The 15,741-nt window shown below is 38.7% G+C and overlaps 2 protein-coding genes across 4 annotated transcripts; one reads left to right on the top strand and one right to left on the bottom strand.

The window, feature by feature from the left end:
* Positions 1 to 466: 466 nt before the first annotated feature.
* On the bottom strand, positions 467 to 6,278 carry hes6 (hes family bHLH transcription factor 6). The gene is made up of 5 exons (XM_077521956.1): positions 6,261 to 6,278; positions 4,576 to 4,643; positions 4,390 to 4,476; positions 4,182 to 4,263; positions 467 to 2,870 (listed from the first exon to the last, which is right to left on the bottom strand). The coding sequence occupies exons 2-5, from the start codon at positions 4,639 to 4,641 to the stop codon at positions 2,425 to 2,427; spliced, it is 681 nt and encodes a 226-aa protein (XP_077378082.1). The 5' UTR covers positions 4,642 to 4,643; positions 6,261 to 6,278; the 3' UTR covers positions 467 to 2,424.
* Positions 6,279 to 6,307: 29 nt separating this feature from the next.
* Positions 6,308 to 14,544, top strand: itm2cb (integral membrane protein 2Cb). 3 transcript variants are annotated; one of them, XM_077521939.1, is made up of 7 exons: positions 6,308 to 6,552; positions 8,699 to 8,839; positions 8,974 to 9,066; positions 10,642 to 10,830; positions 10,941 to 11,051; positions 11,717 to 11,882; positions 13,599 to 14,544. In XM_077521939.1, exons 1-7 carry the CDS (start codon positions 6,472 to 6,474, stop codon positions 13,691 to 13,693), a joined length of 876 nt encoding a protein of 291 aa, XP_077378065.1. In that variant the 5' UTR covers positions 6,308 to 6,471; the 3' UTR covers positions 13,694 to 14,544. The 3 variants fall into 3 exon arrangements, with proteins under 3 accessions (XP_077378065.1, XP_077378071.1, XP_077378054.1); XM_077521928.1 differs by having other exon boundaries at positions 6,312 to 6,552; positions 8,696 to 8,839; XM_077521945.1 differs by lacking the exon at positions 8,974 to 9,066 and having other exon boundaries at positions 6,309 to 6,552; positions 8,696 to 8,839.
* Positions 14,545 to 15,741: the final 1,197 nt, after the last annotated feature.

The following is a 15,741-nucleotide window of genomic DNA, read 5'->3' as shown; positions in this document are numbered from 1 at the left end:
CTATATTTGAGCATTTTCGGGAAAACAAGAATAACAAATTTAACAAGCAAATAATCTAGTTGCCGTGATTAACCTTTGTGGATTACCTGTTTAGCACGTAAATTAGCATTGTCAAAGTAACAATTATGCTAATAGGATAACAATATTCCAATCCCATCTGTTTTATACCACAGCTAATTACAACAATATTGCTAATCCCCTCTAAGCAAATTTAAGATTATTTATCATTTATTTCATTTCATCGGAGGGTGTCTCCGTCTGTTGAAATTATATTTGAAAAGCTTTATTGCCTCTTCCTAGAGTGGCTTACTCATCTTTAACACCTCTGCAGTGCCTACGACGTGTACGCAAATGAACGGCCATTGCAGAATATTAGCTAACATCCTGGAAGAAAAACAAACACACAAAAAACACAGCCGTGAGTGGGCGCCAAGTGGGCTCGTTTGACACAAACTTCCAAGAAAAGTCAACTGTCACAAAGCCATTTATTGACAAAGTTCTGTGCTTATCATTTCATGCATATAAATACATTAAAAAACACTTTTTAAAAAGGAGGAATAATTTACACAATTTTAACAATGTCGTTCTAGCTTGTAAGGCAGTGATTCCCAAACACCGAATAATGTGTCTGTTGTATCTACAGTGCTAACGTATAGTGACAAGCAGAACATTGAAATGCTCTGCCAGTAGATGGCAGAAGGTAGATAAATAAACAGTGATTTTTTTTTTCTTTGACTTACAAGTTTAATCCGATATGAACGCTAGTTTGGTAGCCTGGCTTTTCCCAGTGTTAGCATTAAGCTAGCACATATTTTGGGCGAAGTTGTGTGGCTGGTTTGAAAACACAATGTTGTAACTCTCCTCGTTTTACGTTTCCTTTGGCAGTAAACTTCAAGTGGGATTTGCAATTAACAGCTAGAAGTGTCATATTTGAAAAATCGCTCATGATTAGTGTGCAGTGATTCTTTCTTTCGAATGCAAAATATGTCTGATTTAATCAAGGTTGGGAAAACACTGTTCTATAAATATATACAGTATATTTGCCTCCTATCTGAGGCTGTTACGCTTCCAAAATAAGACCTTACAGATCACCCATTTGCATTTTAAAACAATTAGTTTACATATTACACACATTTAGACGTAGCTTTAAAACACAGGTGTCAAACTCAACGCCCTCAGGGGTCAGACCGCATTTTTATTTTATTTTTTATTTTTTGCTCACCAAAGCAAAGAAAGTGGGTATATTACAAATGTATGGTAAAAAAAAATAAATTCTTTCTTTTTTACACTTTCAGTTTCAGTTCAGGACTTTGACACGAGTTGGTCGAGTGCAAACTTATTGAGAATTTCCAGAACTGGCACCAAAAAAAAGTGAAGCAGTATTGCATTCCTAACAAATTTCCCGTTTGAAGTGTCGTGGCATTGACATCTGGCTTGAAAAGTTTATTGTTCAATGCCACTTTTTCAGAAATTCAAAACACTAATCCCGTCCTGGCTGTATTTTATGACTTGCGGCTGATTTGTAACTTCTGTGTTCCTCTTTTTGTTTCTATGTTGGGGATCATCATCTTTTAATTATTTACGTTTTTATTTTTTATTTTTTTTCCCTCCATAAAGTAGTACGGATTTGCCTTGCATATAAACGGTGCCATACAAGCAAACTTTTCATTTTGGCAGAAAGATGGACAAAAAAAAAAACCTCACAATTTTTCTTTTTCACAGACTAAAATATCCCCCCCTCTCAACTCGTCATTTCACATTCACTTTGTTGTTTAAAATATACACAATTGTGTTCATCTAATATAGCAGAATTGCCCAATTTGTTTTAAACTTCTTTACTTATAGCTTCATTTTTTAATTTGGGAATCTCAATATGAGTTGAGAGGTGTTTGTAAGTTTATTGCACAAAAAAAAAAAAGAATTAAAATAAAATGTGTTGGAGTCAAATACTGGAATGATGCAAATATGAATTTGAAAAAGTGTGAACTACTTTTCACTTTTAAAATACTTGTTCACAAAGCTATTTTTGTAGGTTGTCATTTGTTTGTTTGTTTGTTTGTTTGTTTTTTTTTACTTATGGTATATTTGGATGCTGATAGCTTAAAAAAAGAAATAAATTGGCCAGGCTTACTAAAAAAAGCTCTTTTTTTATGCTTTTGCCATTTTTGTCACCACTCGGTATATGAATATTGATGTTATATGGACTATATTCCTGTAGAGTGACTGCATAAAATATAGTACTACCTTACTGTCACAATAATAAATAAGAATCTATTCATTTTTATTCAGTATGACTGTACAATGAGGTGACTATTCCTTTATAGGTTTTTCACAGTCACCCTCTACTACAATGTGGCCCACCATGAAACCGAGTTTGACACCCCTGCTTTAATACATCTTATATACTGGAAGAGCCATTTCAGTCTACCAGGGTCTCCAAACGGATTTGGAGCCATTAACGGCCACACATGCCGCCACGTCCTGCGGCTCCGATTCTTCCGACGAAGAAACCTGACTTTGTTCCGACTCCTCGGAAGACGAACCTTGACTTTGCTCCGAATCGGTGTCCTCGAGATCCGAGCAGAGGTCATCGCTGGAGGCGGAGGAAGAGGAAGGGGCCGGGGACACCAGCGAATCCGGGGCGGGCGCGGGAGCGGGGGCCGGCGGGAACCAGGGGCCGCCGTTGAGGTCTGCGCCCGAAAGCGTGGCCCTGAGGCGGTCCTGGCCGTGCAGGGGCATGCTCTCCAGGAGGTGGTTGAGCAGCTCGGCCGCCACCGTGGGGTCCATTCCCGGGCAGCTGGACACAAACGTGTGCACGTCGTGCATGCACTGGATGTAACCAGCTGCAAAGCGCTCGCACGCCTCCACTTCTGGAGTCAACAGAAACAAAACAAAAGGTGAGATGTTGTTGGAGATTGCAAACAAAATGGCTAAAAATGTGTCAGGGTTACCTGTTTGACATCTATTAAACACGACAAAAAAGGAGAGATGACACTCAGTTCAGGGCTTGTGAGGAGAGAGGAGAGGAACTGACTGATACAATTCACTCCTGCACTCTCTGAAGATTCCTCTCCTCACCCTCTCTATTTATTTGGTTTTCCACGCCCCTAGTTACATGGGTGTTCCAACCCTAAAAATACAATGCTCTTTACCATATTTTCAGAGTTGGAAAGGCTCCGTTTTAAACTATGATAAAGTTTTTCTTTTTTAAGCATTCCTTTTCCGTTTTCTGAAAACAAGGAAATCCCAATTTTTGGCAAACACATTACATTTATTGTTATTGCAACTGCATTTTAAAACTTACTTTAATTTAGACTATTAGCGATGTCACAATCATATGGCCCCCACATTTTTAATACATTAAAAATAAAAATATATAAACTAAAATATATAAAACCAAAATAATAAAAATAATTATTGCTTCTTTTCCAAAAACTATTCAAATATGACGTTAATGAAATTCCAACACTTGCAAAGAGCCTCTGTCAGACACAACATACGTCCATGTGCTCACACCTACACTTTGTTTTGTTTTTTTGTTTTTTTTAAACAAAAAACACTGCAGTATATAACAGTAATTACTGTATGCCATTTCATCTAGGTCACTGTAGTCTTGAAACCTCTAGAGTACAGTTACCTCAATTTAACTTTTTTTTTTTTTTTTTTAATGGAAAACACAAAACAAAAAGTGATACAAATAAGAACTGTTAGGGTCTATATCCATCTCGAGGAAGGACGTGCAGCATTTTTACACCTGTAGCCTCGGTCCTTGATTCCTGTATAAATGCAACTGTCTGTAGGCTACCAATGCAACGTTCAGTGTGCCTGGCAAATAAGAAAACTAATACCAATTTGAGCGTAAGAACATTCATGTAAAGGACTACTTTTGAAGTTGATACAAATTTTACCGACTTTCCCATATTTTGTCATTAAAACTCCAATTTTCAGTCCATTTCATTGCAAGCATCCAGGTCGGATATACAAAGTAGTCAGAATTCCCAGTTGCCATTCAATGCAACATTTGGCAGCGGGCGGGTGCCACTTCACTCTGCCAAACGAACGCGAGGCAAACGCGGATGAAATTCAATTCACGGTTATAATCGCACTAAAATGAAAAGACGACCAACTATCCGAGACTATCAATGGCACTATGTGTTTACTTGTTTTAGTTTATTATTTACCTCGAGCCCGGTTCTGCAGGATGCTCTCCACCCGTTTGACGGTCATCTCTAGTACTTCGGCGTTCTCCATCTTTGAATGGAGCTGCAACGCGACACACACAGGCACACGCTCGTCACATTTAGCCCATTTTAAGCACATTAAAAAGCGAATAATTGGCCTGTTGATATTTTTATATGAAGTGTTTTTTTGTTTTTGTTTTTTTTTTACCTCTGTATCCGCCATGAGAGCCCTGAGTTCGTGTAGGCTGTCGTTAATCCGAGCTCGTCGTTTCTTCTCGACGAGAGGTTTCCTTTTCTGGAGGCACAAAATTATTATTATTAGCGTCGCCAAAAATAACGACCACGTACACTTTAGGATAAATCCGCCGCCATCGTCTATTATCATGATTTTTACCTTTCTGTCAGACTTAAGTCCGCCCGTGCAGTGATCAGTCGATGTGTGCTTGCGGGTGGGGGCCATTCCTGTCACACACACAAAAAAATAATCCAACGAGAAGCCTCGGAACTGTCTTTCGAAGCCCCCCAGAAAGACTTTGGAGCTCCTCAGTGGGGAGAAAGATGGCTCGGCCAACAGCCCTGGCTTCTTTTTAGTGCTGCCACTGGAGGGGGGGAGACATGGGCTCGGTACAATATATATGACGCCTGATTTACATATGAATGGTGGGCACGAAGGGGGGGGGGGGGGGGGTAGTGCTGATGGTTGGGTTTGGCACTCAGCCTACATGCACTACTATCACAAAAAGTTTGGATTAATTGGGCTCAAATAAATAAATAAAAATCGGGATGCACGTCCGAGTGTCTAAAAATTTACAGCATTGGTGTCACTGTCAGAAATAAATTCCAAAGCCACCGAGTGTCCATAAAGTCTGTTTTAATAATTAAACAAAACAAAAAGACACATACTTCTTAAAAGAAAATTATTTTATTCTATTGTACTGTTGATAAATAATATTTTCAACACAATTGTACTATTTTCAAAGGAAAAATGTGTTCTCTCATGTGATTCAAATCTTTAACCATTGAGTATACTGGAATTTTGCAAAGTGCATGAAATCATGCGTCGAAAATGATGAAAATCATGTTGAAAATATTTTTTATCAACACTACAATTTAATAAAATTTTGTTTGGGGAAGTATGTGTTTTTTTTGTTTTTTGTTTTTGTTTTTTTAACCATGCATCCAGACTTTATAGACACCCTCCCCTTCAAAATGGGCCCGATAAACTATCGCTCTACAAACGGATTTTGTGTCATTTGCCTTGTTTCATTTGTAAGAGTTGAGAAAGAACACAATCACCACCAAAGATTAACATAAACACAGATGTGTAGACTGAGAGAAAGTTAAAGTGTGTACATCCTGTATTTAAAAAGTGCATTTTCCTGAGTGAATCCGGCAGACTGGGCCTTTAATATTATAATGATTCTTTTTTCACATGTCACCCATGCTCCAGATTTAAAATTGCCAACACATTTAAACATTAACAAGCTATTAGAGTCTAATAGCTAACATAGTCTAATAATTACACTATGTTTTATTTAACAACAAACGTTTGTCAGATATTGCACAATTTTCCATCACTTTTATTTGATTACACTAATAACTTTTTGTTCTGTCACAACACCAAGTTCATATTTAGACAGTTTTTTCTTCAAACGTTAGCATACGTTATGTTGTTTCTACTGATAAATCCTCGTGTTTTACCGACATTCAACTGATTATACACTCAGTTTCCCTTGGCTTACAGAGGCATATTATTCTTTCTTTTTTTTTTTAACTTTTTTCTTTTTTTTTATGTTTTGAATTCCACTGGCATGTAAATGAGAATTAGGGATGCAAGTTCAGCACGATTGCAGGCTGCGCTTCCGGATGATTACGTTTGTTCTCGAAACACGGAACACAACCATATCTGACTATTGCATTCAAAATAAAAGCATCGACTGGCATCAACGACGTCAACGACGTCTTATAATCGCGTTTACCGATTGAAACCGTTAATACTAATACATCATTGTGTAATAAAACGTAAACAGTCGCATTACGTATCGAATCAAGCGAGTTATTTAGACGTAGTGCTTTTACTTGGAATGTAAGAGGGCGACTCTTCCTCGATACCCACACGCGCCAGGGTTGGTCATAGAAGACGTGCTCGTGACGTCACGGTGTCCCCCGGCTCCCGCCAGTCGGTATAAATTGTGAACCGACTCGCGTTGCCGAGCGAGAGCTGAGCAAGTGTATCCCGAAAAAGGACGAAACCTGATCATCAAAACACAGACCAGACAGAAAGTCCACCATGGTGAGAATTACCTTCCGTCCATCGCCGTCTGACAAGATCGAGAAAGGTGATGAGGAAGTGATTATCAACCAGCTGAACGTAAGTTGGCACTTTCCCCCCCTCTCTTTTATGAAAGTTGTCCTTCATCTGATGAAAGTTATCTTTAATCTTACGATGGCCTGAAAAATCAATAAAGCCGATTATACTAATAAGTTATAGCAATGCTAATTATAATAAGGCCACCTGAGAAGGACCCCTTTTATTACTATGTTTATATTTTATAAAGTCGCCAGTCAGCCCATCCCGGGCCATAGAGTGATGACGACGACGATGATGATTTTTTTTTTTTTTTTTTTACTTTGTGATGATGATGAAGGCACACTTACTATTCTTGATTGCATAGTATTCATATTTTTTAAAAAAAATTGTCAATACTATGTTTTAATTGAATTTATTGTCATAAGCTGTGCGGCAATAATTAAAATAAGCTATGTACAAACTATGTTTTATTTAAGTTCAGTTATGTTTCTCTGATCGCGTGTGGGGACTTATGATTTGAACAAAGTAGTTTTTTTTTTTTTTTTTGCTTTGCTTCTGATTTTTAGTGAATATTTTTTATTCTAATCCTGTATGGACACTTTGTGATTTACTGTTTTTTTTTTTTTAAGTAAAATATTTTTAGAATCCTATATGGGTGCTTTGTGTGATGTTTTGTTTTTTAATGATTATATTATATGCATTATAATATATGTGTGGGGGGATTTTATATGATGTATATGATGATGATTTGTACAGTCAGTATTCCTAAAAGTAAATATTTTTATTAGAATCCTGTGTGGGGACTTTGTGATTTATCTATTAATTTATTTTTTATTTTAGACAAATATTTTTTTATAATCCTGTGTGGGCATTTTAAGGTAATATTTTGTAAGTTTTTAATTATCAAGCTTTTTAAAGTTAAATATTAGATATTAGATATTTTGCCATGACCGGCCACATCATACTAGCGCTATTTTGCTGTGAACCTGAATTATAACATTGAATTTATTATTTAAATACATATGTGTATGAGTGATTTAAGATTTCTTATGTATGTTTTTTTTTTAATTATTAAAAGGGTGAGTTTTTCTTTAATGTTACTAGACATAATTATTTTTTTAAATGCAGTACATGATATGTGAGTGTTTATTAATTCCTGGTAAAAGCATCATTTTCATAAGGTGCTCAGTGGTGCAAGTGTACCTAAAGTTTTGTCTTGTGATGCTCATAATGTCAATCTGATGACAAGTGTTGATAAAATGAGCCCTTTTTTTGCACTGTCAATAGACTGCTTTGAATACAGTACTTTATGTAGCTCTTTGTAAATGAAGCCTCAAGAGTCTAAAAATAAGGGGAAATAAACGAGCTCCAGGATACCCACGTCGAGTTTCAGATATGGACGCAGGCGTCTCAGAATAGGCCACCGCCAGAAACACCTTCCGTCAGAGCCTCCTGCTGCTCCCACTTCCGCTCCTCGCCATGGAGACGGTAGTACGGCGAAGGCGGCAGAGCGCTCGTGAGGCCGTGGGCGGGCATCTGGCGGGTCTCAGCGCCGCCCGGTCTTACGTCTATCGGATCTCTCTGCTGACTCACGACTCGATGACGCAATTCACGCGTCGGGACTTCCTGTCGAGCGGTGATTCCCGACTGCATTAGTCACTAAGAGAATTCACGACAGGTGTTATTCGTTGAACACAAATACATTTGCAGGTGAAAAAAAAGGCTGGAATTCTTCGCTAATTTGAGTCATTTTTTTGAGTGGTGTGTCAGTTTCATAAGCAGGTTGCCACAGACGATCCATCCATCCAGCTATACCATAAATAACAAATGTCCTGTGTCCATTTTTTCCCGCTCTTTGGCTTCAAAATGGCTGCCCTAACAATGCTAAGCTAGCATTAGCACTGTAAAAAAGCTGACCTATTTGTGTTGGAGTGTTATGGGTTTTACTTCTGGAACATACCTGTACAATCAAGTCAGCATCCAAAATGGGTGCTAAATGGACCCGTACAGTCGAAATGTCATTAATTACGTGGAGTTTCTCAATCCTTGATGCTTTTAGAACATCTGTTCTTTGGCAACCCAAAGAATTTTATTTTTCTCTTTTTGGTATATACAAGTATTCTGTCAATAGTTTCAGTGAAGCACGAGCACCTCACAGCCAAGGTAACGTATCTTTTTTTTTTTTTTTTTTTTGTCTGTGTAGCAGGACCTAGACGATGACACTTCTCCCCGGAACAAGAAGTATTTTCCAGTCCGCTTGTGCATCATCTTGATTTCTGTGCTGGTTGTCCTCTTAGGGCTGGTGCTGGGTTCCATCTATGCCTACCGCCACTTCTTTCCTGTTCAGGTACCTTTTGCATCACGGCATGCCCATCAGGGGCCCGTCTGAACGTCTGTCTTCATTAATCACTAAGTGCAGTGCTCCTGACGGCCATTTTCCTTGCCATGACTCATTGCTGATGTGTTTATCCATCCATCCAGCTGGATGACATCTCCGTAGACGGTTCAGCTGTCCATAAGTTGCTCCGGCCAACTAGCTCCAGTGACACCACTCCTGTATATGGATTTTTGAATGTACGTCTCCATCCATCCATACAGCCATATGTTATCAGTCCATCTTGTCCAAATATACTTCCCATCCATCCATCCATTAGCTGTCCATCCATCCATCCAGCCATCATATTGATCCATCCATCCATCCAATCATATTGTTCCATCCACCCATCCATCCATCATCCATCCATCCTATTGTTCCATCCATCCATCCATGTTATCCATCCAGCCTGTCCTAATATTCCCCAGATCAATCCATATACATCCATCCATCCATCCATCCTATTGTTCCATCCATCCATCTATCCATCCATCATCCCTATACATCCATCCATCCCTCCAATCATATTGTTCCATCCACCCATCCATCCATCATCCATCCATCCTATTGTTCCATCCATCCATCCATGTTATCCATCCACCCTGTCCTAATATTCCCCAGATCAATCCATATATATCCATCCATCCATCATCCCTATACATCCATCCGTCCATCCATCCATCCATCCATCCATCAATCATATTGTTCCATACATCCATCCATCTATCCATCCATCCATCCTATTGTTCCATCCATCCATCTATTATCCATCATCATCCCTATACATCCATCCATCAATCATATTGTTCCATCCATCCATCCATCCATCCATCCATTTGTTCCATCCATCCATCCATCCATCCATCCATCCATACATCCATCATATTGTTCCATCCATCCCATCATATTGTTCCATCCATCCATCCATCCATCCATTTGTTCCATCCATCCATCCATACATCCATCCATACATCCATCATATTGTTCCATCCATCCCATCATATTGTTCCATCCATCCATCCATCCACCCATCCATCCATCCATCCATCCATCCTATTGTTCCATCCATCCATCATATTGTTCCATCCATCCCATCATATTGTTCCATCCATCCATCCATCCACCCATCCATCCATCCATCCATCATATTGTTCCATCCATCCATCATATTGTTCCATCCATCCATCATATTGTTCCATCCATCCATCCATTCATCCAACCATCCATCATATTGTTCCATCCATCCATCATCATCCCTATACGTCCATCCATCCATCCATCCATCAATCATATTGTTCCATACATCCATCCATCCATCTATCCATCCATCCATCCTATTGTTCCATCCATCCATCTATTATCCATCATCATCCCTATACATCCATCCATCAATCATATTGTTCCATCCATCCATTCATCCATCCCATCCATCATATTGTTCCATCTATCTATCCATCCATCCCTCCCTCCATCCATCCATCAATCATATTCATCCATCCATCCATCCATCCATCCATCATATTGTTCCATCCATCCATCCATCCATCCATCCATCATATTGTTCCATCCATCCATCCATCCATCCATCCATCATATTGTTCCATCCATCCATCCATCCATCCATCCATCCATCCATCCATCCATCCATCCATCCATCCATCCATCCATCCATCCATCCATCCAGTATCCAAAAGAAAAAGTGTGATATTATTGGTGGAAGGTGCTGTGTGCTGACCAAGTTGTATTCTTGTGCGCGTGTGTGTGTGTGTGTTTAGAATTCGGAGGAATTCAATTGCCACGTTGTGTTGGAGACCATGTCTCGCAACCTGGAGATGGAATTGAAAGTGGCCATCTCTGTGGAAGATGAGTTCCAGTTCATCAGGGTGCTCATGATCAAAGATCGTGGTATGGCTGACTGGGCATCAGAGAATCCCAAAATTGACATCGTCCATGACTTCACAAATGTAAGACGCCCATCTGACTTTTGACCAGCAAGCTTATTACCAATGTCAAAGTATTAGTGTATGTATTTATTCCACACGGGTATTAAAAACAAATGTGTTTGTAACGATAGGGCAAGACGGCTTATTATGACAAACAAACTGAACAGTGCTACGTGACTATGCTGGACAAGGATGTGGTCAAGGCGCCAAGCAACCTTCTGGAGGTGCTGACCAATACCAAGGTGAGACAACGTGAGATCGCGCCAGCGGGACATTGCGGCTCGTACACATAACTAGATCAGCCACTTGGGGAGACCTTGCAATGGTGGTGGAAAAAATTTGGCCTGAAATGTTGCTTTTGATTTTTAATGCATATTATGCATTATGCAATTATTTAAATGACATGAAATTAATTTTTATTTTATGTATCAAAAGTAGTACTAGTGGTATCAGTGTGGGGGAAAAAAAGCGGTTTCAAGCATCCCCTGATAGTTTAAATAAAATGACTCTTAAACCTGCTAAAAGGTATTGTAAAGTGCTTGAAGTGAGTGACGCCGCGTTTTTAAACACTTATAATTTATGTTTTATTAAAGGGCAAGTCAACCCCAAAATTGTCTTTACGATAACATGTATGCATCCCAACTAGTCTAAACATGGCGTTCTGATTAATCTACGAGTTGACAGCAAACTGCACCCGTTTTTATCTAATGAGGCGGCCATTTTGCCACTTGGCTGTCAACTGTAAATGACATCAGTTGCTCTGATTAGTTTTGTGACATTCGCAAGCTGCTGACTGCCTCAGTACAGGACAAAAATTGAAGAATTGAGCCCTTGTGGAACATGGTGTAAAATTGTTGTCTTATATTGTGTGTGTTTTTTTTTTTTTCCCCCCTTTGGATGCCAACAGAAGGAGATATACTTTCCAAATCAGCACATGTTGCAGGACATTCAGATCATGGGCGAGCAACTGAATGATGACAAAGATCTGGGCTCCGCCATCCAAGAGATGTGTCACAACAAGAAGATCTTTGAAATGATGCCCAAGGAAGAGGGAAGCTCGGATTTCGAAAGTGGTGAGTGCTGAACTCGAGGGCGTTGCTAGGCATAAAGCTCTACTGCGGGCACGGCCGCCCTACTACAGCGGTCCACGGCCCAACACAGGTCAACAGGCCTCTCGGACCGAGCTGCACAAATATTTTCAAATTTCCTTCATTTTGCGTTGCCCTGATCGACAAGTTTGCTTCATGTTGATGTTTCAGCAAGCCTGCTAGTTAGGGGGGGGGCTCTCCGACTCCCAACATGTCGTTGCGATTACTTTTTAGAAATGTCTCGTTGATATTAGTATAAGTTGTCTGTGGAGGTGCCATGCAGAGCTGTGTACAAGAAACGAGCAGGAGAGGGGATGAGCGGAGGGGAAGCCAGAGTCCCATCGCGAGCAAACTGCAAATTAGGGAAACACTGCGGGTGGCTACTACGATGTATTAACTGTACTAAAAAAAAAAAAAATTGAAAAATTGAAAAAAAACTTACCAAGATTATTTGTCACCATCTTGTACCAAATAAAATCTTTAAAAAAAAAATAAATAAATAAATTTTCAATTTTGTTTAAATTCCATGTGTAAAAAAATGAGCCCTTTAAAATACGGTGTAATTATTATTTTTTTTTAATCCATTTTTTAAATTTCCTTGATTTGAGTTTGAATATTTTTAACTATCAAAATAACTCACGTTTTGTTTTGTTTTTTGCCATTAATTGTTTTTTTGTTTTTTTTTCACATGTAAAAAATTGCAACATTTAAAATTAAAATTGAGTTAAATTATTTTTAACCATCAAAATAATTATTATAAATAATTCTGATTTTTTTTTCTGCCATCAATTTCAATTTTTTTGTAGTTCTACACGTAAAAAAAAACATTCAAAAAACATCACTCAGGATTTTGAATATGAATTTATAGTTATACCTTTGATACTATTAAAATTTTGTACTTATTTTTTTAAATACATGTATGAATATGAATTATGAATATAATATTAAAATAGTAAAAAAAAACTCTAAATTCAATGTTAAAAAAAAACATTAAATTCAGCATTAAAAACATGTCTCGACATTAGAATTTAATGATTTCTTTTTAGATATTTTTTTAATATGTTGAATTTTTCCCCTTATTTAAATAAATACATAAAATAAGAGTATGTTGATGGCAAAAACCTTTGAGTATAAGAAATTAAAATTCCAATACAGATGGCGTACATCTATTTGAGTAGTACCCACCAGCAGAGATGAATTGTACCACTTAGTCACATGGAATCCGAGTTGGGTGCGTGTGAGTGTGAAAAACCAATATGAGCAAACGCAAACTTCCTGTTGTAGTGATTGTGCAGCCTGATTGATATCTGTCGGTGCGAGTGCATGTGGGCACAGCTTGGGAACGGAACGCTTTGTGACTCACTGCCTAGCGGAGTGAGACAAAAATGTGGAGGATGGACGTGACGAGTGCCTTTTGATTGGCATGACACAACTCACTTCCTTTGACCGTTGCTCAAATATGGATTGAGTTAAAATGCAGTTTTTAGTCAAAAGAAACTGTTCTTTTTATTTTTATTATTATTATTTTTCAAATTGTGCAGCCTGCCTCGCTACTGCTCCCCGGTGGTTGGGGACCACTAATCTAGAGGAGTCAAAAACTATCACAAGTGCCTTCGTTTTTCCATCGCTGATGTATATCTTAGATGTGTTGTTAGTGACTAAACCAAATGTGTGTATTATGATGTTGTGTTGCGTTTGCAGACTTTCTGAACACCTGCAACCACTTTGTGCACTTCGAGAATCGTTACATGGTGGAAACCTACATCTGCAGCCGCAAAATGGCCAACGATTATTAAGCTACTTGGCCGCCATCGTAACCCTTCCGCTCTTGACTACGCTTCAAGCTGCACTTTAACCCTTCTAAAACTTCTCTTTAACGTTCTTTCTTTATTTCAATACAATTTAAATTGTATGTATGTATGTAATGGCACGGAGGGGGTGTGGTTAGCACATCCGCCTCACAGTTTGATGGTTCGGGGCTCCGGCCATCCTTTTTTGGAGTTTGTATGTTCTCCCCGTGCTGGCGTGGGTTTACTCCGGGTACTCCGGTTTCCTCCCACATTTCCAAAAAACATACACGTTAGGTGCATTGAAGATCCCAAATTGTTCACGCGCATTAATGCTTGTTTGTGTTTGTGCCCCCGAGATTGGCTGGCGACCAGTCCGGGTTTTCCTGCCACACTCTCGTCAGCTGGGATAAGCAACACTACAGAATACGAAAGAGATGGAAAGTTGATTTCAATGGCAGTTTATAACATGAATTATGTACAAAAACAAACAAAAAACGTACCTCATGAAGTTAGACGTTGACAGTGTATAGTAAATGACCTTTGATTGTTACCAAGCAATATATGAATAGACAGCAATTTTCTGCATTGGAAAGTGTTTAATGCGTATATTGTTTGTTTGGGTTTTTTTTCAAACGGCTTTTGACTGTAAACAGAAGAGCTTTAGTGTCAGAAAGGAACCAAAAGTGTTCTGAAGTTTGTTTCTGAAAGTGTTTTCTGCAGTTGTTACTGGTGTTTTCAGTCAGTTAAAAACAATACAATCATTTGGGTAATTTGTCTCAGTTGATGTGTGAATCATATGTTTATGTATAACTGTACTTACGTATATCTTGCCCGCTTTAATAAACTATCCAACTTTATTTGGCCTTGAATTTTTTTTTTTTTTAAACAGTAGTTTTAAGTTGAATTGTGAGCGGCACTCTCCGGCTAGCTAGACAGATAACAGATGTTGTGTTATGGCCTGTATAGCATCATTTATCTTTATAGTTTGTACAGTGTTGAACTATGGCTAACATTGTTTTCTATAGCACACAATTACATAAAATGTGCGTTCTGAAATTAGACACAAAAAAATTAAGGTCCGCTAGCATAAGATGCTAACAAATGCAAATATCTTAAGTTGATTGTTAGCATTAATATATTAATTTATGTACTTAACCACAAGTCACTAGCCAACAATCCATCATTATGTTGCGCTATCAATAGATCGTGTTGTGTTATGGCCTTTATAGAATCATTTATCTTTATTGTACAGTGTTGAAATATGGCTAACATTGCTTTCTATAGCACACACTGTCCTAAAGTACAAATTGTCACACCATGAAACATTTTTAACATTGTTTTGAACATGAATTACATAAAACCTTAGTTCTGAATTACAAAAAAGAAAAGAAAAAAGAGCGGTTATCAAAACTCAGGTCCGCTAGCATAGGATGCTAACAAATGCAAACATCTTAAAGGCGCTGTCTACCAGTTTCACTCTGGAAAAGGCACTTTTTAAATACAGGATGCACACACTTTAACTCCTTCTCAGTCTACTACTCTAGGCTCAAGTTAATGTATGGTTGTGATTTTTTTAATTTACCCCCAACCTCCAGCCTATATTTTACCATTTTGTGTTTGTTTTGTCAACAACGGGACGTTTCTGGGTGGTGTCTGTGGACAGACGGTTGTTTCCCCCTCCACCCAATCGCAGAGCGGAGTGGGCGTGGCTGGAGCGGCGGGGGGCGTGTAGGCAGACGGGTTGTTTGGTTACGAGTAGAGTGATTAGAGTGATCAGTGGCAGGGGGGCGGTGGGCAGAGGCAGGGGGTGTGAACGTTGAGCTCGTGTGGGTTGAGCCATGGGAGGCGCCCATTTTGAATTGTTTGTTTACAAACAGAAACGGTTCGTTTACTAACATAAAAACTGTCAAACTTACTGACAGGCCCTTTAACTCATTCACTGCCATTGTTTAAACATGGTAAAAATCAATGAAGCAATTATAAATTGTTGATATAATGTACCGCAGGGGTTTCCAAACTTTTTCCTCTGAGGGCCACATACAGAAAAATAGAAA

The sequence above is a fragment of the Festucalex cinctus genome, chromosome 1 (genome assembly GCF_051991245.1).
Source record: "Festucalex cinctus isolate MCC-2025b chromosome 1, RoL_Fcin_1.0, whole genome shotgun sequence".
Taxonomy (NCBI): domain Eukaryota; kingdom Metazoa; phylum Chordata; class Actinopteri; order Syngnathiformes; family Syngnathidae; genus Festucalex; species Festucalex cinctus.
The sequence above is the reverse complement of the archived record's forward strand: the minus strand, read 5'-3'. Positions and strand labels throughout refer to the sequence as shown.